We start from the raw sequence: 24,943 nt of genomic DNA, 5'->3' as shown, positions 1-24,943 counted from the left end.
GTTTTGTCGGAAAGGGCATGATAACTAAATCAGCATGTCACAGCAGTTTACCAGGGAACTACTGGGGATGTATTTGCTTTTTTGACCTTTTTTTTTTTTAAATTACAGCTATGTATCCGATATTCTACAATCAGAAATCATCTCTCCTTTGCAGCTGACCAAAATATAGAAGCTCTTTTTGATCTGAATTAGAACGAGGAATCAAAATTTCCAGGATAGGCAAATTTTCAAATCACCGTGACTGAAGTAGGCTGAAAATCCTTATTTTCTTTTATTGCTTTTCTTGGTAATGTCTCACTGAAAAATGTGACAAAATTGCTATGTCTCCACGAAGCATGTTCCTTTTTTGAAGTCAGCATTTTTCTGACAGAAAACCATTCCACTGAAAATAAAATGACACATTCTCAGCTTACTTGTTTGTACAACAACTGCAGTAATTAAGTCGTGATTTCAGCTGGGCCTTCTGGATACTACCAGAATTCATGAAGTCTGCATGTAGGCGGGGGGCATGGATTTGGTGGGATTTTTTGCTTGTTTGTTCCACTTTTTTTGCTCCTGGGAAAGAAGTTCTTTTGGTAAGGTAGTAATACATTTGAGTCGCAGCTCCTACTAGGGCAAGAAAAAAAAATCTCTATGTCAAAGACTTTCATTGAGGTCCCATGCACCTCTACGAAGGCAGAACAAGAGGAGCTCTGTCGTTGCCTCGGGGAGCCCGCAGACGAGAGCTGCTGCTGCTGCACTTGCACGCGTGACCGCGCTAAGCTGAGCTCGCCAGATACAAGAGGATAAGAGCATGAATGAATTCCTTGCAAAAGGCAGGCAGATATCTCGTGCTTGATGGTAAACAGAAGGAGGAGGGAGCTGCCAACAGCAAAGAGAGTAATTGAAAGAAATACATCCCCAGCAGAAAGCAATAGCAATGGGTAATAGCGTGTCGTTTAAACAAAATGTAACAACCCCTTACTAAACTGCCTTAAACATACTTCCAGTATTAGACATCTGTGCTTATTTTCCAGAGTCAACTAAACTGCTAAGAATTATCGTGCACTTCAAAAACTCATTTAGCACCTGCTTAATAGCCACTGGTGCCGCACAAGCAGTTGACGGGAAAGAGCAGGAGACTGACCTGGCACAGAGCAGGAACGATCTGGTGCATTTTCAGGCGATGAAAGACGAAGATGTCGTAGACGGCCGAGATGGCCAGCACGGTCACCCCTTGCTCCTTCCACAGCATGCTGCAGGCCGCGCACAGCCCAGTCGCCACGAGCCAGCCCCACGTGCTCGCCGAGGAGCTCCTCGTGGCGCAGTGCTTCACGTAGCACATGAGCGAGAGCAGGAAGAAGAGGCAGGCGCCCACGTCCGCCCTCCCCACGATCCCCGCCACCGCCTCCGTATGGATGGGATGAGACGCAAAGAGCAGGCCCGCTATCAAGGTCCAGTACCCGTCCCCGAAGAGGATCCGGGAGAAGTTTGTGAAGAGGCCTGTGACGGCGGCGTGGAGCAGGACGTTCACCAGGTGGTAGCCCCACGGGTCCATGCCGCCCAGCACGTGGTTGACGCGGAAGGAGAGCGTGCAGAGCGGCCGGTACGACTTGTGGCTCCCGCTGTGCGTGAGCAGGGTCCCCCAAAAGTCATTGTAGAATATGTGGGTCCACGGCGTCTCTGGCAGGAGATCCTGGTTCGTCTTGATAGCTCGACTGTGAAAGACAAACCGAAACTTCATTTCAACCAAAGAGAACGGCGACAAAATGAAAGGATGTCAAAATGAAATCGCATCACTACAAGAAAGAATGGCATTGTTTTGATACAGTTTTAATTGAAGTTTTGATTTTTTTTTTTTACGGGAAGTATTAGAAGAGTCTGTATTATTGACTTTTTACTAAAGCAAATTTCCATATAAATTGGCTTTTAAAACATTAGAAACAGATGTTACGCTGGTTCCATTAAATTAAAACACCCTTCAGTGACATTCATCTGAGCCTAACCCATGAGTAATCGGTTAAGATTTGATGAGTTATAATTAAAACGTAAAAAGAAATATGAAAAACTGACAAATGTTATTGTTGAAACAACTGATCCTCCAGTAATTCAGAACTAAAACCCCAACTGGCCTTTTGTACTGAAATTTTAATTTAGATGTTGGAATGAATCTCCCTGACACGGATGAACAGTAAATACAGAAGTCGATGGGAACATGCAAATCTGCTGCTGTGTGGGGCACTCCCACAGCTTCCTCATGCATATTTCGACAGACAACATCCTCCACTCTCACCTTGCAGCAGAATATTTTACAGATGAAGAGACCTTTGATTCAAATTTCTTACAATCGAGAGGAAAAAAAATTAAATATTTTTATTTTGCATTGGATTATGAAAACCATTCTGTGTCAGCTTATTGGGGAAAAAATGCTGCAGTTTGCAGGCAGTTTGTTTCCAACTACTCTGGCAAGGATGGGGTGCCAGCCGTTAGCAATCTCCATGTGTAATTCAGCACTGGGAAAAGCTGTCCACTCCAATGTTTCTGAAATGGCTTATTGTACAAATCCAATCATTTGCATTTAAAATTCATGCTGCGGGGGAAGGTGAGAGACCTGCATAGCTCAGAAAGATGTCCAGAATTTAATTAACAACTTGTTTCCATAACCAACTTATATTTAAGAGTAACAATTACAAGCTTAATTCATTTACTGTTTATTTTTACCAGAGTACTTAGGAGTCCAACCAGCTCAGGACTCTATTAAAAATATGAAATAAGTATGAGAGGGAAGATTTATATCTAATTCTCTATTCATTTTTCCTCTGCTTCTCAAACAAACAAAAAAACCTCTGGATAATTAACACTTCTTCAGGTCAGACAAATTGAAAGAAATGGTTTGCAACTCAGACCAGCATCTGAACCACACTGCCCAAATTGGCAGTTTGGGCAAAAGGCCCAAATTTGTCCACCATGGTTCCCCCTGCTACTCTTGCGCCCAGTCAAACAAATGCTTTGGAATCTGTGCCTAAATTCCAATTTTATGTCACTAATTTTAGGAATATCATCCTGTAGCTTAAAAAGAAATGCTCTAACATGCTCTGCCACAGGATTTTTGTGCAAATACTCAAAATACCAGCAGTTCCGCATCTCCACAGTCTTGGGCACGTTGCTGTGATGCTTTCAGACATGTTTCCTCTCAGCACATCCTTTTGTGCATATGGGAGGTTAGGGGCAGGTCAGCTTAAATCTTTTAAGGAACTGACAATGCCTTCTAGAACACTTGAAAATTTTCATTTCGAGTTCTGCTTAGTCAGTGGATCGGGTTGCTGCTATTTGTTTTCTCAGCCCCACACATTTTTCTCATTTCAGTACAGCCACCAAAAACACACGGGAAGAAAGCAACTTCTTTGTGTTCGTACTGTTTTATCTTGTCCTGCAGCGCAATCCTTTCCTGACATTTAAGTCCTCTGTTTGTGATTTCAGGTTGCAGTATCACTCTAAGAACCACTCTGAGAAAATTAAGAATTCCATAAGAATACAGCAGGTGTTATGCTAGAAAGAGCCCTTTCTTTGGGAGCAAAATGCAAACCGTTAAGAACATAAACTCCAAACGGTGAGCATGGCTAAGAATCACTATCACACGTAGTAATTTAGAGCTGAAGCCTTGAATTGCAAAAGATTTTTCTGTTGTTGCTTTCTTTTCTTGAGCAAAAATACTAAGAAAATACTAAGAAAATAAGTGGCAATAATATTGCCACTGCAACCGCCCTCCCCTGAGGCAGAATGCTCTGCTACTGAGACCATGGGTTATTCTCAGGAAATTGTAGGTTTTATTGTATGTTTGGCAACATAGGCATTTCCAATACTTGAAGCCATGCAACCACTAAAGAAAGAAAACTATAACTATCAGTATACATGTATAGACCAACTGCTTTTCCTCTCTTACAATTGAACAGCGATCACGCGAATCTTGTAGCTCACATTCTCTCACTTGGTCTCTTCTTCACCAAAAGTAAACCACTTTCCTCAAAAACGTAAAGAAACCTATCGTACATTCTGAAGGCACGGACATAGTCAAATTTTATTTACAGCCTTAACCATGAACTTGATGCAAGCCTGATCCTTTGCTGTTTAGTCCTGTTCATAAGTAGAAAAATTCAAGTGCAAGCCTTGAAGAAACAGCACTGATTACCCAGTGTTCTGGCATGGAATTCAGCTGATGCTTCTGAAATTCAAGCAGTTTCTCATGCATGTAAAGATAACAGATTCTAACGCCTGTCACTCAGCATGAAAATTGCAGAAACCGCTAGTTCTAGCTTCTGTAATGGTCCAGTCGTACTGAATGCTGTATTCTCTGCAAATCAAGATTTGAAATAAAGTCTGACTTCTTTCAATAGTATTCTTTTTTGCCAAGTTTGAAAGTATAAAAGAAAAAAAAAGTTTGTTATTTTTGGGAGTTATTAGAAAAAATACGAGACACACACAGATACATGTCCTGCAGCAAAAGAAACAAAGGCTCTTATAGGCTGCTTGTTAGCATTCAGCTACTACTCTGTTTCGCATTAGAAAATTTAATAAAAAACAGACTTAGCCAACACTAGATTTCACTGCACAAAAGGATGCAGAAATACAGGTTTTCATACAAACACCGGCGGTATGAGAGCCAGGCAGCTCTGTCATTCTGCTCTCCAAGTTAAGAGCAGAAAGGCTCTTCAGCGGTGCTGTCTGATGCCTTTGCTGTGGTCAGCAGCAGCGAGAGCCCAGACAGGCCACGGGCTGTGTCCAGCCCACAACCATGGAGCTGGATGGGGCCGCTTTGCATCTCCAGTTTGGTTAACAGCACCAATCAGCAGAACAAGCAATGAGAAAGGGGGAGAAATAGGAACTTCATATTTAATAAAGGTATAGAATCTGCTGACTTGCTGGCATCTTTCTGTCCTGTGCTTCTTGTACCATCACTAAATACCACTGGGAAAAGCGTGGCTTAGTCTTCATTACACAGAATCACAGGACGGTTGAGGTCAGAAGAAGCCTCTGAAGATCATCTAGTCCAATCCCCCAGCTGAGGCAGGGACACCTAGGGCACGTGGCACACAGTCACATGCGGATGGGCTTGGAAGATCCCTTGAGGAAAGCCCACAACCTTCCTGGGCTGCCTGTTCCACTGCTCTGTCACCCTTCATGGGAAAACAGTTGGACTCTGGGTCCCATGTTAACACTTCCTGGTTGAGCAGGTGTCAAAACACAGAAATGAAGCCCGTGAAGAAGCCCCACGCACCCGGATGACCTGATTTCCACCAAGGCTGAGTTTCCTGGAGCCCTCTGAACAGCACGTGTAAGTGAGAGGGCAGCTGGGCCTTCCAGCTTCACACCCCGACGCGTGAGCACAGCGGGCCCCTGCGTGGGGACAAGGCCGGGGATCACCCTGCGGCCACCCAGGCTGCCGGCGGCCGCTCCCGTCCTGCTCGGGCGGAGGGGCCCTTGCACGAGCAGCAGCTTTCCGAGCCTGTCCGCAAACAGGAGCAGCAGCTCCGTATGTACGGACCAAGAACGGCATCTGGGAACTGCTGCTTCCAAGCCGCTGCCGAGCAAGGCAAACCACAGCACCCAGGGGTCCTCCGTGCCCCACTAAGCTCCCAAGACACATCGGGGTAGCTGTGCTGCCTCCGGCCCAACAACTACGTATCTCTGATTAGCACCAAGTGCATTTATTTATTCCTCTTGAAAAAAAAAAAAAAAAGGAAAAACAAAGAAAAAAAACAGGGATACAAGCATTTGTCTTTAATTACTAAACTATCAAGCCATTAATTCCTCCTGCTGCAGTAGAGCTTATTCCGTCAGCAATTTTAAAGGCAGTTCTTAACATCCTGGAAGGTGCTGACACGTTCTTTATAATTCCTCCTGCACTCGCAGCAATCTGGGTTCTCCACAGATAGAAAATAATATTAATTGCTGGCTTCGAGACAGACTCTGGCATAAAGGAAACTACAAAATGCCTTATTAGCCCTGTCTTCTCCTTCTCTTTCACTCACAGTTTACCTTCAGGTTACATCCTGAAGATTAGTCCAATCTTGCTAATGGGCATAACAAGAGAAACTCTCTAGCTGCACTCATCACTCTTAAAAAGGACCGTAAACTCTGCTCTCACTAAAAGGCAGCAGGTCACAAGGGAAAGTCGTTTTTCAAAGCTCCAACACAATTGGCATTTTTAGTTTCAAGGAGCCTCAGATAAGGTTTGCAGACTCGGCCAGGGAACTTGCTTTCTTCAATTTTTAATGCCTGCCCATTTCATGCATCCCAGGAGAGTGGGATGTCTCATTCTGTGTACCACAAATGGATCACTTTGAGAGGAGAAGAGAATCACAGTCAGCTATCAATACTTTAAAAAATGGAAGTCTGGAGAAAGACAAGAGCTGTAACGGCAAAACACTTGCTTATCTACCCAAAAGAATGATTTTATCGCCTGCTATAAAATTCTAATGTGCCCAAGTTAACACACACCTGGCACACAAGTAAGACTTCTTCATCAAACTCAAGTAATGCAGGAGATCCAGCAGTTCACACATGCATGTATACATACATAAAAATAATAATAAAAAAACCCAAACCACCACAGATGTTTTTGAAATTAACAGCTATATGTGTCCTGAACTTCTGCACTAGTGTTAAACTGACCCAGGTGTTAACACCAGGGTAAAAAAACAGATGCAACATTCTAAAGTGATTTAACGCATTAAGCCATATGTCCAGCTTGAATATTGCTAATGATCCCCATATGCTGAAAATGAACATCAGCATTTGAAGTAGAGAACATATTTTTAAGCAAAAGGAGAACTCCCAAACGTGCACACAGGAAGCTATTGCCCGATCCTGTCTTGCATAAAACAGATAGGCAGTGATGGACTGGTAAGTCTCTATTTGAACATTCTTCATTGTTTTTCCTCAAGATCATTTTGGAATATTTGTCATTTGATCCTTTTCCATGAATAGCTATAGAAAAGCACCCTAGAGTATTTCTACAGTTCATCTTAACGGGCCTTCCCAAGGATGCTTACAAGATTACAGGTTACCTGCATAGGCAAGCCCGAAAACACTGCAAGGGACTACTTTCCAAAGCACAGACAGCTTCACACCCCCAGGATCTACTCAGCAGCTGAGCCTGCTCCCGAGCACACACATCCAAAACACTTGCAGGCTGTTTGGCAGAAAGCAAGCAAATGATAGAGTTTATCATACTTGCAACATTTCTCATACTTGCTCCAAGACTACAACTGAGATATAGTCTGTATTGAAAGAGACGGAAGAAAAAAAAAATTAAATCAGCAAGACTACCCAGTATATAAAAGTGCCTTAACTAATCAGCATCAGCATGTGAAAACTCATTCATTTAGAAGTTTAATTATAAACTCGGGGGATCTATTTATCATTGTTGTAGATTTCTGGCAGCAATTACATTTTACATGTTCTGTATTAAAGTTCATTCCTTCTCAACAGTTCTGAAAGTGGATTTTGCCACAGATCCAGCAAGCTGTGAAATTATATCCATGACACTTCAAAAAATATATTTGCATTGCAGACCAGCTAGGGATATCTACAGGAAACCAATCTCTGTGCATCCTCCAGATTTTAAGTTTCAGCTTTCAGTTTCTCTTATTTTTTTTTCCTTAGGTAAATCTCTACAGAACAGCTAACAACTCAGCTGATTTCAGCTGGGAAATACAAGGTCCAACTCTTGATGTATAGGAACTTGAATTGCTGGATAGGCTTTGAGAATAGGACAATATATTTCAAACAGATGAAGAAAGACGTCCATAATCAAATCATATTTTAAACTAATTAAAGAAAGAAAATAGTATCACTAAAGGAAAATAAAGTTTAAGTAAATTAATGCTTCATAAACTTCTGTCCATAGTATGCACCTATTCTGACAATATAGAAAGATTTGAATACAACAAGCTCCAGGTTCATAGATGGAAGACAATATCAGTACGTTTTGACATTATTTTTGTCTCGTACAACAGCTAATGAAAGCTATTCACCGCCTAAGCAGTCAGCATAGAGCCTCAGGAGAAGATACAAATGAACAGTAATATTATCTGTAGATTTTGGACTACTATGGTCCAGTAAGAGTAATTCCATAGCCACCTAACATTTAATGACAAAACAGATAAAAATTGCAAGCATCTGTACTCATAAAACATTACTGGTCAGGTGGTCCTTTCCCCAGTTTAATTGCAGCAGAATGGAAAGCCTGGGAGGACAATCCTATGCGCTCGCATGCTTGCAGCTTCTAACAAAACGGAACGCATGGAGAAGCCAAGCAATAAAACCAACCACTGAGAAAAGGATGATCCATGTCAGTATGGGGATATGGAATTTCTGTATTTTTTTAAAAGTTCTTGAATGTCTTTGCAAGGAATTAATATTTACAATAAGCAACATAAATTTGCAGAATGCAATGGGGGGGGGGGCTCCAGTGGAATAAACTACTAAAAATGACTGGCACGCACAATTCTGTCAGCTGTGTTTTGAGGACTTCTGCCCCTAGGTTAGGGCCCAGTAGCCCATTAACTTGATGTTTCTAGGCTCCAGCAACTTTGGGACTCCAGATCCACGGTGCTACTTGGAAGAAGGAAGAGCACCCTGATGCAGGGCTGGGAGTCACATGCAGGGCACACACACACACACACGTACGTACAGGGCACTGCCTTAACCGTGCCGAAGGAGGCTGCCTGCCTTCATTCATTCTCTTACTGACTGAAGGAGCTTCGAAGACTAAGGAACTGAAGGTTCAAAACATTTGGGCTACAAGAAGGTTGAGGCTTCCTGAAAAGCTTTTTTTCTCCCAAAATATGTTTTTTTCTATATACTGTATAATTTCTATATACCTTAATAAACCATAGAGTATGACCTTTCTATTTCTTCCTCCATACTACATAGGCCTTCACATTCCTAAATACATGACCAAATGCAGAAAGAATCTTGCCTTCATGTTAACCCTTCTTTGTGCCTCATTCCCTCTCAGCTTAATCTTAAACCAGAATAACATCCACTGGAAATGTGAATGCAAAACCGTCATTAGGATTAACTGCCTGCCACAGCAGTGCTTGGCTATTCAGAGGCAGGTTAAAAGGAGTGCTGAAAGGGAGCAAGGGAAGTACTCGATACTTCCTGGTGCCGAAAAAACGGATTCTGCCAGTTTTATCTCAGGAGGAAACAGGTAAAAATAAAAGAACAGCTCCTGCCTTCTTGCCTTTTCCCCAACTTTCTTCAGCCCAGTACAGACAGTAGATCTGTAAGAAACCTTTATAGAAAAAAGAAGATGTCTTAGACCAGAAAATCCTTTTTGCTCCTCTCAGCTAGTTCATAAACTAGCTTCTCTCCCTACCACCCCATACAACACAATTCTGTTCACCTGGGACTTAAAGATACTTTGGATTTACCTGATATACACTGCGGCTGTTCTTTACAAATACATCCTTGTGCCAGGCAGTAGTTTGGCAATGGTTTATGATTTATCTATTTTTTTTTTATTCATAAATGTAATACCATCTTCTGAAACATGGTCAGAATTCACAGCTGGAACCTCTACTGCCCTTTTCAAATCCAGTTTCGATGATAAAAGTGGGCCCAGCAGGCCTCATTAGATTTACGGTTCCACAGTAGAACTTGGCATTACACTATTTCTCTTCTCCCACTTTCCTTTGAAAAAACAAAACATAAATAATTTCAAACATTTCACCACACAGCAACTCACAACAGCACAATTATCACTGCAGTAAAGATCTCATGTTTTAAGGCTCACGAACGCAGTAGCCGAGGTAGAAATGTTATCTCTCAACTTGATTAATAAAATGTATGCAAAATGACTCTCCCTTGACAAACCACCAACTGAATATTCATAAAGACCTTCCAAAACATCCACATTTAAACCACGCTGTTGGAGAAAGAAGGCACCATCCTGTGCCAGTACAGATTAGAGCTTTATCAGTCCCATAACCATCCACTTTTCTGTTCTTTCTCAAGATATTTTGCCACGTACTGGAAAAAGACTGATAATTTTTTTTATATATCTATTTTTTTCCATTTATATATTTTTTTTTCCAGCTTTTTGATCCAACAGTTTTTAAAAGTTTGGCTAAATTGCATGGAATTATGCCTAAACACATACCTTTGTTGCCGAAATAGATGCACGCTAAATTTAAAGCCCGGATGGGTTTTTAGGTGGCACTCTGATTTTTATTTTTAGTCAGTGAACAATAAAAAGGATACTCAGGCACATGTACACAGACATATTTAGAAATAATTACTAGAGGAGAAACTTTCGAACCACAACAAACATGCAGGCACTTTCCTTTTTATCCTTTTTGGGGCCAACAGTGGCATGTTACATCATATAAGTTCCTTTCCTCTTGCTTTTTATTTTTGTACCCAAAAAGTCTTCATAAACCCAATCCTAGACTACACTCAAAGTTTCACTGAGGTTTAGCTGAAAGATGTTATTTTAAATCTATTTAGCGAAAACAACTTAGTGTGTGCAGATGCACAGAAACAAGTTTAAGCCTTACACCTTACACAAGCCTTAGAACTTGTCCTTATTATAAATAAATAAGTACTAATCCCAAACCAGATATTCTTGGTCGCATTAGTATTTTGCAGAGCATCAACCAGCTCAAACAGTGGTCAAACCCAGCTTAGCTCCCAATCTCTTGTCAAGGCTGTTGATGCCGGCTGGCAGCGTCCCTCATGGCCACCACGGAGCAGCCACCTCCTCACTCCTGCTGCAGCTCAGCCCCAGGGACGAACACTGCGTTTGCACCTCTAAAATGACCAACAGAGAACAAAGCACTGAGGGAAAAAAAAGCAACAACAGCTCAAACGGAGCAATGAAATAGCAAATTCTCCCACCCCGCTTAAAACTTAACGAGTATTTGCATTGTCCGACACTTGTAAACTGGAAGTCAAGCTTAACATTATGTCCAAGTTTCACAAGCTGAATTGGTTCTGTATATATGGGCAAAATTGCAAAACTAATTTTGTGCAGAAAGGTAAGTACAAAAGCAACCATTTTGGGCAACCCTCCCTCAGTTCCTTTTCCTTTCCAAAGACTATTATGCTACCAGATTTTTATAACACATTTTTAATAATGTACAGAAAAAGCATTTTCCATTTAGGTTAAGGAAGACCTCCACTTGTAACTATTTGCCAAGGTACCATACGGTATATTACAGGCTTAAAAGACGATTTTGCAGGGCAAGAAACTAGAACTCTTGGGTGTCTTTTTATTTTAACGTTGTCCATTTTTAGTTTAACTGCTCTCAAAAGTTGCCCAGTTATGTACATTACAGACTGCCCACATAAATATATTAAACTTAAAGCACTAGAAACTTCCAAATACACATAGAGTCACAGAGTGGAAGTGAAAAACACAATTTTTAAATTTCCTTCCTAAAATCCCTCCAGTCAAATGAACCAAGCATATGCCATTGGTGTTTAAAAACCATCACCATCTTCATAAACCAGCTTACTAACTTCTATTCAGAGTTGCAGGCGATTGTGGCCGTAGCACTGCTTATAGCAAGATAATGCAGGGCATGGGAATCCTCCCTGGGGATTAAAAACCTGATTTATGTTGAGTCAGCTCCAAAGTCCAACCATACCCATAAACCAAAGATGACATAGTCCTATTCCAGTGGAAGGTCCGAGCAAGGGGGAGAAAAAGAAGGGGAGAAGGGAAGGAAGAAAACCACATGAAATAAAGCAAGTTTAACTTGAAGGAATAAATAGCAAGAAATGCTAGTATATATTTTAAGATAAAACCTGAGGTTTACATTTCTCTCTGATGATAGCTCACTCACCAGTGATGCACTATTGAAATATTCGAAGTAGCTTTTTTCAGTTGATTCCATACTGAAAATAGCACACGCTTTCCCCTCTCAAAATAATATGCCTAATAAGCAAAATTCCTATAGTATATACAGAGACCAAAATCTGTCTAGAAAGGATTTGTGATGGACTGGAGCTGAGCTTTATTCTCAGGCCTTTCTACAGACATGGCAGACAATTTGCTGGAAGCTCTCCTTTCAGCATTACAGAGTTCTGTCAAAACCAATTTTCATGAAGACTGAAATCTACTAAAAAAGAAATTAAACCAGCCAGATAATTAAAACTAATATTTGATCCCACAAAGACGTGTAATGACTTCTAGTGCATAGAGTGATTGTTTAGCATGGCCTTGGGTGAATGAACTATGTTCTTTCCAGGTCTACAACTTCTCAACGGGAGCACTGTGGGATGCCCTTCGCAAGTATAGTTTAATAGGGCAAGTGGGTACCCACCCATCTGGCAGGTATTGATCCCACTGAAAAGGGGCAGAATGGCTTTTATTGATTTATCTTTGCGCCTCAGTACCCTGTTCAGTCACAGAGGCTCATCAAGTAAACCAAACTCGGTGGCAAGCCACAGTAATCAAGGGAGCACAGAAATGGGAAACTACAGCAAATGCTTAAAACAAACTTTTTTTTTTCCCCTCTCGGTTGTTTGGTTATTAGCACTCTGGTAGTAGACAAGGTGCTGTTCAAGCAAGAGTTTGGAAATGACATGAAAAGGACTAATCACAGTTATTCTGTAAAAGAAATTATGGACTTTATAGTCACCACTACACTTAAGCTTAAACCAGCATATTCCCACAGATTTTACTGGGTGCTGTCGAAGATAGACCTAAAAGGTCAGGAAATTACAAATTAGTCAAATTATGTTATCAGTACACACAGAGTCAAAGCCTGATGTTTGCTACATTAGCATTAACTCACATTAACACTGAAATAACCTGCAACTTATGTCACTGAAACCAGTAGGATTTTACTACCAACTGCAATTGGCACAAAATTTGACTTTCAGTAGACTTACAAATTTCCAAGCATGAAAACAAAATAACAATAACAAAACAAATCCTTTCTACCTTTTATTGCAGTAAGTAGGATCTTGCATTAAAAAGCGCAGCGAAGAACCTCATGAATTTCAACACAAAGGGTTCTGCACTTGAGGAGAAATAACCCCAGGTACCAGTACAAGCTGGGGGTTAATCTGCTGAAAAACAGCTATTCAGAGAAGGACATGGGAGTCCTCGTGGACAACCAGTCAACCATATGTCAGCAAAGTGCCCTTGTGGCCAAGAACACCAATGTTTTCCTGGGGTGCATTAGGAAGAGCATTGCCAACAGGTTGAGGGAGGTGATGTTCCCCTCTACTCAGACCTGGTGAGGCCACACCTGGAAAGCTGTGGCCACTTCCGGGCTGCCCTGTTATAAGAGAGACATAAAGCTACCAGACTGAATCCAATGAAAGGCTACTAAGATCATTAATGGACTGGAGCATCTCTTACATAAGGAAAGTCTGACAGAGCTGGGAAGCTTTGACCTAGGAATAGAAGACTGAGGGGAGATCCTATCAATGTATTCGAATATCTAAAGGGACAGTATAAGGAGGATGGGGCCAGACTCTTCAGTGGTGCCCAGTGACAAGATGAGAGGAAACAGGCACAAATTGAAATATAGGAAGCTCCATCTGAACCTAAGGAAAAACCTAATGAGCACTGGAAAAGGTTGCCCAGGTAGGTTGTGGGGTCTCCGACCTTGGAGATATTCAAAAACTGTCTGGACACAGTCCTGGACAACATACTCTATCTAGCTGACCCATCTTGAGCAGGGGGATTGGACTAGATCATCTCCAAAGGTGCCTTCAACTGTTCTTCGAATGTGTCACTATAACATGGCAGCTATGTAAAGCTAAACTGAACTAGTGTTGAACTGGAACAGTGCCACATTTCAAAGTCTTTCTAATTCCATGCTAGCCATCTGGTTGATAAATATAATTTCAATTAGCTACAGAATAGCAATGGCACACTCAGACCAGATAGTCTGAAGTGGATTTATTGTAAACAGTTCCAATTACCTTTGTTTATTAGAAACCTGAGGTTCTTCATGTTCATCTTTTCCTGCAATAGGCACGGAAACCACAGTCAATCAGAATAAGAAGTACAAACAGAAAATCAATCCAAAATAAAGTTCAGCCAACAGGCAAATTTGATAACAATTCATGATACATATTAATACACTTTAAAACTTCCACTACAGCCACTTTCACATTAGTCCTATCCTATCATCCTTTCATGTCAAAAGCTACAACAGCAGTGAAACTGCTCCCTTTCACTTACTACCTGAACCATCCAAATCTATTTTAATTACTGCCCTAATATAATCAGTTAGACAATGCTTTTAAGAAACCAAAATGCCATCATCTCTTTCACATCTGACCTCTTTTCTTCTTCCCTCAGCAATAACTGAAACCAGAGCCAGCCTTCAGCTTGCACTTTTCTCCACTAGTGAGTCGAGTGCTATAAAATAACCTTCCTCTCCACTCCAGCAGGTTTAGCTATCCTAAGAAGCACTACTCAGAAAACCAGAAGTCTTTCTGAAGACCTACTGAAAGACCGAGCCAACAGTTAACTGCTAGGTTTAACTTCCCAGTGCAACAGTGAAGTCCAACCATCCTTGACAACAGCAGCACACCAGAGGATTGCATTTTTTGCGGTAGCTGAGGAACCAGCCTGCCAGAAAAGGTTATGGTACTTCATAACTCTGGCCCTCTGACAATGACAGCAATAAGTTCTGCCTAAAGAGACCTATAGAAGAAAGTTTATGGAAGAGAACACAAAGCTTTATAAAATTACTGAAAGTTTAAAGAAAAAGAACATCTTGCCTCTTTTAATAGTCAGCGGCAAGCACTGCAAATGGTTTGTGGGAAGCAATTCATGTGTAATATTTTATTAACTCTGAAGTTAAAAGTAATCTCAAAATTATGGAACTGCTGATGGACAGCACCATGACAAAGTGATAACGTTGCTTTCTGTATTCAAACAAACAGAACTGTCTAAACACAAAAAGAGACCAAAGGAAAAGGAAAAGGAATTCTAGGGTGGGTTAAGAGAAACATATGTAACACAGGGGAAAGGCAGTTATCTAAAGGAACTGGAGAAGAGCTTGCCTGCAGAGGCTAGTTGGCACTTCCAGACTCCAGAGAGAGAGGCAGGTTCTATATCCCTGCCTTGGTTGGCAAGGCTAAAGCATGCTCCTCAGATACTTGAGCTTCTCATGTAAGAATTGAAGAATTGCAAAAAATCATCTTGGAGAGAAACAGATGCAAATTCTGATATCTGGCATAATAGCAAAAAAAATACATATTATAAAACTGTACTGTCTCTGGCTATTTAGAGGTGACAGCACGTACGTACCTGGTGTCACCTCTAGACAACACTACACATAACACATTTCAAGAATCGACCAAATAAATGTTGTTGGCAACTCTGGCTCCCAGACAAAACAAAACCAAAAGGAAGCAACAAAATGGAAACAAAACCCACTACAGCCATACAAACTGCTCTGCAGACTCGCTTGAAAGGAGCATATAACTGAACAGAGTCTGTTTCCCACTACAGATCGACTCATGTTTACTATAACATTCAAGAAAGAAGTGCAAGCCCTTATGTTTTCAAAAGAGCAATGGCCCCCCTTGAGCCTCTACGTAGACTCCAGCGCATACCTGCTACCCACCAAGCTGGGGAAGGTTCCCTCTGGAGGGTTCACACTGCCTCTCTGCTGTCTTCCACAGCATTACAAGCCACTGAAAGTTTAATGAAGAACATGATAGCTTGCCAGAGCATATAAAACAGCAGGATGTATTTATTTCTGCATAATAAAACCAACCTAGAATAACATAAAGAATGAGCAGTTTCTGCTCTACCAGACTTGCTACTCTTTCTGGGGCTCCATATTGATCTTGCTACAAAAGTTATTGTGAATTCAAAATTTATTTCTCTCTACAGGAAATTAGCTGTTTGCAATAATACAGTGATGTGTATACGCAACATAAATTTTCCAGAGTCCTAATATGTTGCAGCACATGGAAAGACACTGAGGAGTGAATTATGACACGCAGTCACTAACTAACACTATCCAAGGCCAAATGAAGGTTGCCCTTGGGACTAAACCACTTGGTTCTCCATTAAACCAGTGCAACACTGATGCTATGTTTCCTTTAAGCTTTCAACGCAGACTGCTACGTCACCTGGACGAAATCTAAAAATGATACTGATACACCCATATACTGCTATCCAACTGTTCTAGAAAAGTTTACCCAGATCTTGTAAATGTAACGAGCCATTACTATTGCATTCAAACCAACTTCATCATCCCCTCTATCTGCTTCTGAAGTATAGCCTTGCAGAAAAAAGGCTGTTGAAATCAGGGAGGTATCACAGGTTACAGAACCAGCGTCAGGCGTAAATGGATGGCAGGTCCTGGGAGCCAGCAAGAAGTCCGAGAAACTCATAATGACATTTTTCCAACTTTCTGGAAGTTTTAAAGTCCCGTATTGGGAAATTAAACAGAGTCTAACTGGGAATGAGCACAGTGATAACTATAAGGATGATTTCACGTGAAAGCACCTGAGTTGAACCCCAAACCTGTAGTGATCCATCAGCTATTGAGAAAGACAAAATGGTATGTCTAGAAACACTGGCTGTCATAATTTTAATATTACAGGCCCCCCCCCCCAAAAAAAAAAAAAAAGAGATGAAAGTTTTAAATTAAAGGTCAATTCTGTGGGCTGGTATTCTGCAATCTTGTGCATAAAATCAAGCCAGGTGACTTATTTCCAATAGCTATGAAAATAATAAAATTGGTTCCAATGACCTCAAGAAATATATATGCTTATTTGTGGTTGCGGCCTCAGGCAACCCTGAAATCGGCAATTCCATTAAGTCAGAAGCATGGCACACAGCCAAGCTCCTGTAAGAGTTAAAGGTCTTGCACATACTTTGCTTTGTGTGTTTATTTGAACAGAATGGTGACTTTGGATTTTGGGCCACCCATCACTTACAGACCTCCCATAGTATTTAGAGATGGTCAGCAGAACCGTAACATGTTCTAGGCCAGGCTGCAGGATAGCAGGTCTTTAAACGCGACACATATTGAAGCAAGGGGGAAAGGAGAGGGGAAAAAAAATATCAAAGCAGACAGTTATCTAGAGATATGTTGATACATATTTTTCTCTACAGATGGATCATACAGCACTTTCAGATGCAGATTAATAACTATAATAAGATAAAGAACTTAAATGCCATTGCAAAGCCAAAAGAACTATATACACTGCAACTATAATATGAATTGTCCAATACAATAAAATGAGAGATAACAGTGACAGTTACCAGAAGACAACAAAAGAACTGCAGATCTCCATACAGTACAAAAACTACAGGATGCCTTCTTCACTTTCTTCTCCAGAGTCTCTGAAAGAAGCTGCAACAGCTAACTCATATGACCATAAACACCACAATAACTGGGGATATTTGAATCAAATTCCGATTTAAACATTTATAAACAAACAGCATTTACCAATAGAGCTAAAGACTGCTACTAAATAAATAAACAATCAATTTCTAAACGCTGTCTCTATAGCTGCAAAAGGGATCATGAATTACATTTTCATTCAGGAGCTCCAAACTATTTATTTATTAATAAAGGAGGGCTCTACGTTACAGAGAAACACCAATTGATCCTATTTCTATCTGTATAGCCGTGCTCTCCCACACCAGACAACTTCACAAGGAAAAAATGTTATTGAGGATGAGGAGAAGTGGAAAATATGATCTAACCTGCTAGTAAACATAAGACAAAAGCTATACTTATTGGTCTACTTGCTTGCCAGTGGGAATCCGTTTTACTACAAAAGCATTCAGTCAAACATAGGAGCTGTCAAATTCTTAAGATAAGGAGTAAAGTTTTCTTATACCTCATAAGCACCTAATCATCCTGGTCCATCCTCTACTTTATCTGTACTTTACACAATAACAGGGGAGCAAACTAGATTTTTTTTCTAAGAAAGGACATAATTTCTATTTTTTTTTTCTTTTTTGTTTGGCCTGGTACCACAACAAACATTGGTAGCTACCAACTCCAGTGGTACCAATTCCAGCCTAACCACTTTGAACCGAAGCATATATTATGTGTGTAGACACGTACACTGCAATTTGGGAATTACTGCTTTAGAAAGTCGTTTCAGCGCTAGCATCCAAAACTGTAAATTTGTCCTGACACAGAAATGGTAGGAAAGCATGACTGTTCACTAAGTCTCAAAGAAGAAATCCAGCGCAACCAAATAAAGCGCTTCTCACCAATAGTATCACTCGAAATCAATTAAACAGAATTATTATGCACGTACAGATTTTTTTAAAGCGTTCTTTACGGCACTAAACATAGATCAAGGGGAAAGGTTTGGCAAGAGCAGAAGAAACTCTTTGATTTCTGTCACTCCACGTTTCTTTCTGGCACCCACAAGACTACTTAAGGAAGAAAAAAGTTGGTTGCTATAAACTGAAATTTATACAGTTCCTATCACCAAATGACTAACTCAGAAAGGCAAGTTGTTCAATTAAACACATGGGAAAGGCAATGCATCAAACCACTTAGAATCCGCCATCTGAAACACTGCATAAGAGTTAATGACAAAAAAGCAAGAGCAGATAAAAAAAAAAAAAAAAGATAGGCTATTCTAAAAGGCCAGAGTATATACATAAATAATAGTTTTAGTGCCACTAAGAGAGAGAAGGATGTCTATTGCATACAGCAGACGTAGCAACTACTGTGGCACATAGCACATCTGCCAATTCGTTCTTAAATTAACAGAAAAAGTAGCTTGCAAGTACCTCACTTCAGCAAGACTCCCCACTGTTCTGGTGAAACAGGGTTTCCTTCCCACCACGTATATTTTCTTCATGGAATTAACTTAAAACCGGCAATAACAATCTGAGTCTTCCTCTTCTTATTTATTACACAGCTTCTCACTGTCTGAAGGATGTTGACGTCTCTCGGATACAGTTTTGTAATTTCTCAAGACTTATTTTAGATGCTGTATAATGACTTCTAAACTGAAGTTTCATGGTGATGTTTTCCAAGCTCAACTGATTAAAGCTTGTTTAATGGGTCCCGAAGAAAATATATTATTCACCTTAATGAGAATTTATGCAAATCACTGCCACTAGCTTCTGCAGAAAACCTTTTCAATTAATTATAATTAGGCTTTTTAGTAATAGGTTTCTATTTTTTTCTGCTGGGAAATTACAGGAATGGTGCCTTTTTCCAGCTGTGGGAAGTGGAGAATGTCATTGCTGTGATATACAAACCTTGCTTACATGGATGAACTGTAGTTTGAATGTAGTCAGAAGATACTCTACTAAAGAAGCTGCAGCAACTCAAAGCGTAGTTTGAACTTTTTGTTAAAACGAATTTGAATTTACAGTGAAGGAAATGGTACAAAGCCCTTTATATTGCACAGAAGAAGTCAGAGGTTATTATATTTAATTAGATTTGTATAATCAAAGTGAAATCCTTATTGTTTTGTAGTAGTCTTCCCGAAATCAGGTGTTTTTAGCTCCTTTGAATAAGGAGCTAAACACCTGATTTTCACTTATTTTGGAATCCAGGGTCAGGGAAGGGAGGAAAGCCTTATTATAGCTAGATTTACCCACATTGCAAAACCATTGTTATATTTGGCATAACTCTTTTCAGTTTCAGCAGGAAAAAGAGATTGGACTTGAAGAACTTCTTTACTGTGAGGGTGACAGAGCACTGCAACAGGTTGCCAAGAGAGGTTGTGGAGTCTCCTTCCCTGGAGATCTTCAAAACTTGCTTGGACGCAGTCCTGTGCCACGTGCTCTAGGTGTCCCTGCTGGAGCAGGGGTGTTGGACTAGACGATCTCTAGAGGTCCCTTCCAACCTCAACCACTCTGTGATTCTGTGATTGTAAAATCTAGGGGAGAGACTTTGACTCCAGAGCAGCACCAGCCTGCTGAGCCCACGCTCCCGTGGGGCTGCACTGGGCACTACCTCCTTCCCTGTTTTCACCCTCTCTTTGGGCCAAGGAACCCCATCCCAGAATGGATCCCGATTTATTCAAACTTCCTCCCACACTTGCAACCTCAACTGCCCTTGTCAAACTCATGATTAGTTGGAGGGAAGGAGGACAGAGGAGATGGGAAAAGGCAAAGAGGCTGCCAGCCAGAAGGTCAACCCAGGGAGGCCCACGTGGGGCTGCCCCTTCCTCCTGCAGATCCCAGGCCTCAGACACCTCCAGTGCTTTGACAGAATCTCCTTTTATAAGCAGTCCAGCCCACATATTGTACTCATCCATGCTGTCATCCCACACACTACCACATACAGAAATCAGGTAAAACTGAATGGCTTTGCTTCTAGCAGCCCAAGGATGCCAGAGCTGTCGACGGCATCTCCCTTTATGGCTCTTTCTCGGTTCCTCAGGCCCAGCCCTGATTTCTGATGCAAAAGGCTGACCCCCACCAATGGCTGCAAGCAAAAATGCTATCCAGGCCGTAGAGGAATTGATATGTGGACACAGAAAGATTCCACATTTCTGTTATTTAACTAGCTATGACAAAGTTCTGATATCGGAAAAGCCAACGAGGGAATGACTGGTTAGTTCTCGGTTTACACCTTCCTAAGGCAGATCAAATGCGTGCAAGAAAAAAAGAGGGAACTTCTCTTTAACTGCTAGCTCCGCAAAAGCAACTGAGGGGCCACAAATCAAGCTGTTCCCCTTTGAAACTCATATTGCTAGGACAGGCAAAATCCAGCAAGTTAAATCCAACTGCAGTGACATATTACACAATGCAACACTAAGCATTGAAGTTCTCCCTCAAAACAGATAGGAGAGTCCATATTGTGCCCCACACAGTAACACTCAATATTACTGTGCAGGACAACTGTCTGGAGTTGAAGCCACGAGCAAGAGCAAGGCTTTTCAGCAAGTAACCAGATTCATTAGAAATTAAAAAGCCAAGTAGAACATTAAACAGCAATGCAAACAAGATGCAACTCTGCTAGGCTTTTAATTTGCAGACGGAATTTGGCAGCTGGAACTTAATTAGCAATTCTCTGGGTGATGCCTGGGCCAGTTTGCTCTCCCATGACTCTACCTGTTCTGCAGGGCTAGCAGCAGTAAAGCTGACATATTAGTTAGCGCATAGAATACCTAGAGGACCGCTTTCTAATGCCCTAAATAAAGGGATGCGTTTGGTTATTTAAGCAGCCACTTAGCCCGCTTGAAATGTGGTTATGGTCAGATGACAGAAGTCATCCTTTCAAGTTCAGTATTCACTACCAAGGTGATACTATGATAGAAAACTGCATCTCCCATTTTGCCATTAACGCTGTCCGATCTGTCAACTTCTTTATAAAAGATTTTTAAAAGAAGTGCATTATTAAAAAAAAAAAAAAAAAAAAACTTTAAGCATGTATTCTGTTTGCTTTTTGATCCAAAACGCCAAAATATTCACCAGTTGCTTTAGTTCTAACTTCTTGAGAATGACGCAATGACTTAACAAGCACTGGAAACCAACTTGGGGGAGGAAAAGTATAACTACTTTGGTTTCTGGGAGAACTTCAGCTCATGGGATGAAATGGTAAATATAAATACAAGAAATCAGGCATTCCAAGACAAATATCTCTGTAAAGATTTTGTGCTATACGAATGATGCTTTATTGGCTGATTTTTGAGTCATCTAGCTAAACAAAGATAAACCAAAAGATGATAATTACAGTACCCACAGGAATCTTAACATTAAGTAACGTTTTTTCTGTTATAAGTGGTGCTTTCACGCACAACAATATTCAATATTATAATGGCACAAACTGGCTTTCAACACTGTAATTTTGAGAATTATAGTTTCAGGGCCTCATGCATTTTGCTGCTGTACAATTTCAGATGTGTGCTAAGCCAAATCCTTTAACGTTTCCCCAGTTCTACATCAGATTACTTCTAAGGCATTTTCCCCCTTCTCTCCTGCATTTTTTTTCCCTTGGTTTCTGTGTTCTCCCATTTCTATCTAAGAATGTGGGACGATTAAACCATATTGAAAACAAAAATATTACACAGTAGTTAATACAATTATTTCCCAGCTGAAAAAATGAAATTCCAAGACAAATCCATTAAGCTGTCCAAACATATAAGGGTCCTTGTCAGAAACATCAGCTACACCAACTGAATGTTTTAGATTTTTTTTTATTATTTTTTTTTGTACAAATGACTTTCTTTTAAAAGAAAGAAAGTTCCCACCTCTCTCTCTCAGTTTTGATTACCCCACTGAGTGAAATTAGCTGGTCTAAAAGAAAAGCCACACACATGCACACAGCCACAGGCTCACATATTTCTCTCACTGAGCACCAGTTCTCAACTTAGGCATTTTTGTGCCAGACCTTCGGTTCTGAAAGCTCCCATGAAGCTACATCATGATCATACGATGGACTAAAGTAAATAAAGGGGGGATTTCTTTATGCCATTTTCCTGCCTTGCAGAAGCATTCAGAAAATAACAAAGTATAAAACTCCTGCTAGGCAACAAACTGGTGCTACACTTCACAGCTTTCACGAGTACCTTTAGAGGAAGAGGCTGACAGTCACAGACAAGCATGGAAGGAAGAGAAATATGTGTTGGAGAACCTTTCCCTGATAAGTTAAACAGCGACTTCCTCAGCCTAGAAGGTCAGAATTAAGCCTAAACAAATAATAACAGCACGGGACTGCCTTTAATCTTCCTTGTTATTACCACCCAACTCTGCAGAGAATTTTTATAATGGAATGATTTATAACAGGATTTATTATGAGAGGAGGGGGGAAATTTAGGCATGGAGGAGTGCTGCAAGCATCAGCTAATGCTGTTGAGCTCAGGGGCAGGTTTGTGGATCGATCCCCCAAGCAGGGGGGTTAACCTAGCCTGCATTTAACCTATATAAGTGCATATGCATAAAGGCTTATGTTTTTTCATCTATATGCACGTTGCTAAATAAATATTTCCTTGACCAGCCAGTAAAACACATCGTCCTGTCTGGCATATATTGGAATTCTTTGACAGAAGGCACCGGAGAAACAGAAACTGAGCTGCACGTTTCTCTGAAGTGATCAAGGCCAACACTTGCTACTTCCTCCCTCCCCAGATAACAGCAGGAGGAATAAACATCCACAGTCTCCACAGCAGATATCATACCTCCCAAACATCTCCCCCAACCTCTTCCCACCCCTGTGCTCACACAAAGACCCGCCTGGGATTCACATCCTTTTCCCTCCTTTTCCTTCCTCCTCTTCAGCAGCAGGAAGGGGAAAGGCAAGGAACAGTCCTGAAAAAATCAGGAAGTCAAGAAGTCAAATATATATATATATATATATATATATATATAAAATATGGTTATCTTGTTTGTTTGTTTGTTTTCGGGGATCCCATACAACAGAGAGGTGTGGGAGACGCAGAGGCACAGACCCCTCTGCCAGAAGACCTTCCAGGGCCTTCCAAAACCCCTACTTCCTTCCCCAGCTCCACCTCAGCCTTGGAACTGCTGCTGCCATGAAGTTCAGCGTGTTCCCAGGAGGGAGAACACACGCTCAGGGATAGGGAAACACATTTCTGCTTATGCCGCTAAATACAAAAAAAAATAATGATTTGAAGGCAGCCTACCAAAGACCTAACCAAACCGCCAAATGTTTTGTCATCAGTATTCTTAATTACATTAAGAAAAGGACTGCTCTTTGAAAAAACATTGCTGTCATCTGCTTGGCACCTCTACGTTGCAATTATTTCACTTAGAAGACGCTGCAGTTTGTCATTTTAATAGAGAGGGAAAAAAATAAAAGAAAAAGCATTGCTGAGAAACATGAAACTAGCAAAACAAAAGACAAATCATATCTAAGTTGGCACACCAATTAAAAACAAACCATACCAAACACTGTGTGAAAATGCAATATGCTATATAAATTTTCCAGGTAAGGGTTTTTTTGTTGTTGTTTGTTTGTTTTTTGAACATTAACAGGCCAAAAAAAAAAAGAAAGAAAACACTTCAGAAGGAGCAAAGACCTGACTAAACCAAGTAGACTTTTTCCCCCTCTCCTAGAACACGGCCATTTTACACCTATTATTTTTAATGGACAAAGGCAGAGCCATTTTTGCATTACTAAAAGGAACCATCTTATATATGTATATATATAAATATATATAGTTTTCACCCAAATTTGTGCTACTAGGAGGTTTATGGACAGCTGGAGGTGGGGTAAGGCTGGCTTGCTTGCTCTTTAACGGAGGCTGTAATAAACTAGGACTGAATCTATTTACAGGGAAAAAAATGTTCTCGCTGTTGATAGTGGGAGTGAGTGATGGAGATGCAGCTCCCCCTCTCCCTCCAAGTGCTGACTTGTGATGCACTGTGGGCTCGCGGGGACATAACCACTCTATTAAGCGAGAGCTCGGGGTTTCAGACCATCTCCCCTGCCGGATGACGCCGGCTTTTTATAGCCTGGCAAAGAATCCCTACATGCCGAGTCCCAAGATCTTGCTGCCAGCTGTGAATCAGAAAACTTCTGAATCCGAGAGTGAGCCGCTCTCCAAACGCGCTCCCTGTTTTTATGTCATTACGTCAACAGCTCTATCATCAAGTGTTTTTCTGTTTTTTTGTTTTTTTTTTTTTTTTTTTTGGTACATATGAATTTCACACCTTCCAATTCAGCTCTCTAGGCACCACAAGCCTATTAAATTTATCTGCACAAAAATCGATTCGTGTTAATCTAGGGGGGAAAAGCAAAAGAAATGTGGAATTGTTTCTTTCATACTCCAGTCGCATAACATCGCGGAGTGACAGCAGCCTTAAAAGCCAGCACAGTCGTGTACTGTTCCACAGCACTTAGAGCTGGTGACTCAGGTTAAATTAAACCATTTTTTTAATTTTGAATGTCCTTGTTAATTGAATATCCTTTAATTTTGAATGTTATGCCCTTATGGCAACATCCTCTGTACAGTTGATGGGTTCCTAACCACCACGTTTCTCACCTAAGGGATTGTACTGGGTGTTTTGAAA

General features: G+C 40.8%; 1 protein-coding gene across 1 annotated transcript in view; it reads right to left on the bottom strand.

Annotated features, from left to right (window-relative positions):
- Nucleotides 1-1,072: 1,072 nt before the first annotated feature.
- Nucleotides 1,073-24,943, bottom strand: part of TMTC2 (transmembrane O-mannosyltransferase targeting cadherins 2) — a 97,644-nt gene continuing 73,773 nt past the window's right edge. Inside the window, exon 2 of the mRNA XM_088531215.1 lies at nucleotides 1,073-1,697. Within this exon, the coding sequence (XP_088387341.1) occupies nucleotides 1,073-1,697 (625 nt within the window). The remainder of the gene's footprint in view (nucleotides 1,698-24,943) is intronic.

This window comes from Tinamus guttatus, unplaced genomic scaffold (assembly GCF_059628265.1).
Source record: "Tinamus guttatus ecotype Peru unplaced genomic scaffold, ASM5962826v1 Tinamus_guttatus_pri_ptg000399l, whole genome shotgun sequence".
Classification (NCBI taxonomy): Eukaryota; Metazoa; Chordata; class Aves; order Tinamiformes; family Tinamidae; genus Tinamus; species Tinamus guttatus.
This window is presented reverse-complemented; position numbering and strand designations above follow the sequence as displayed.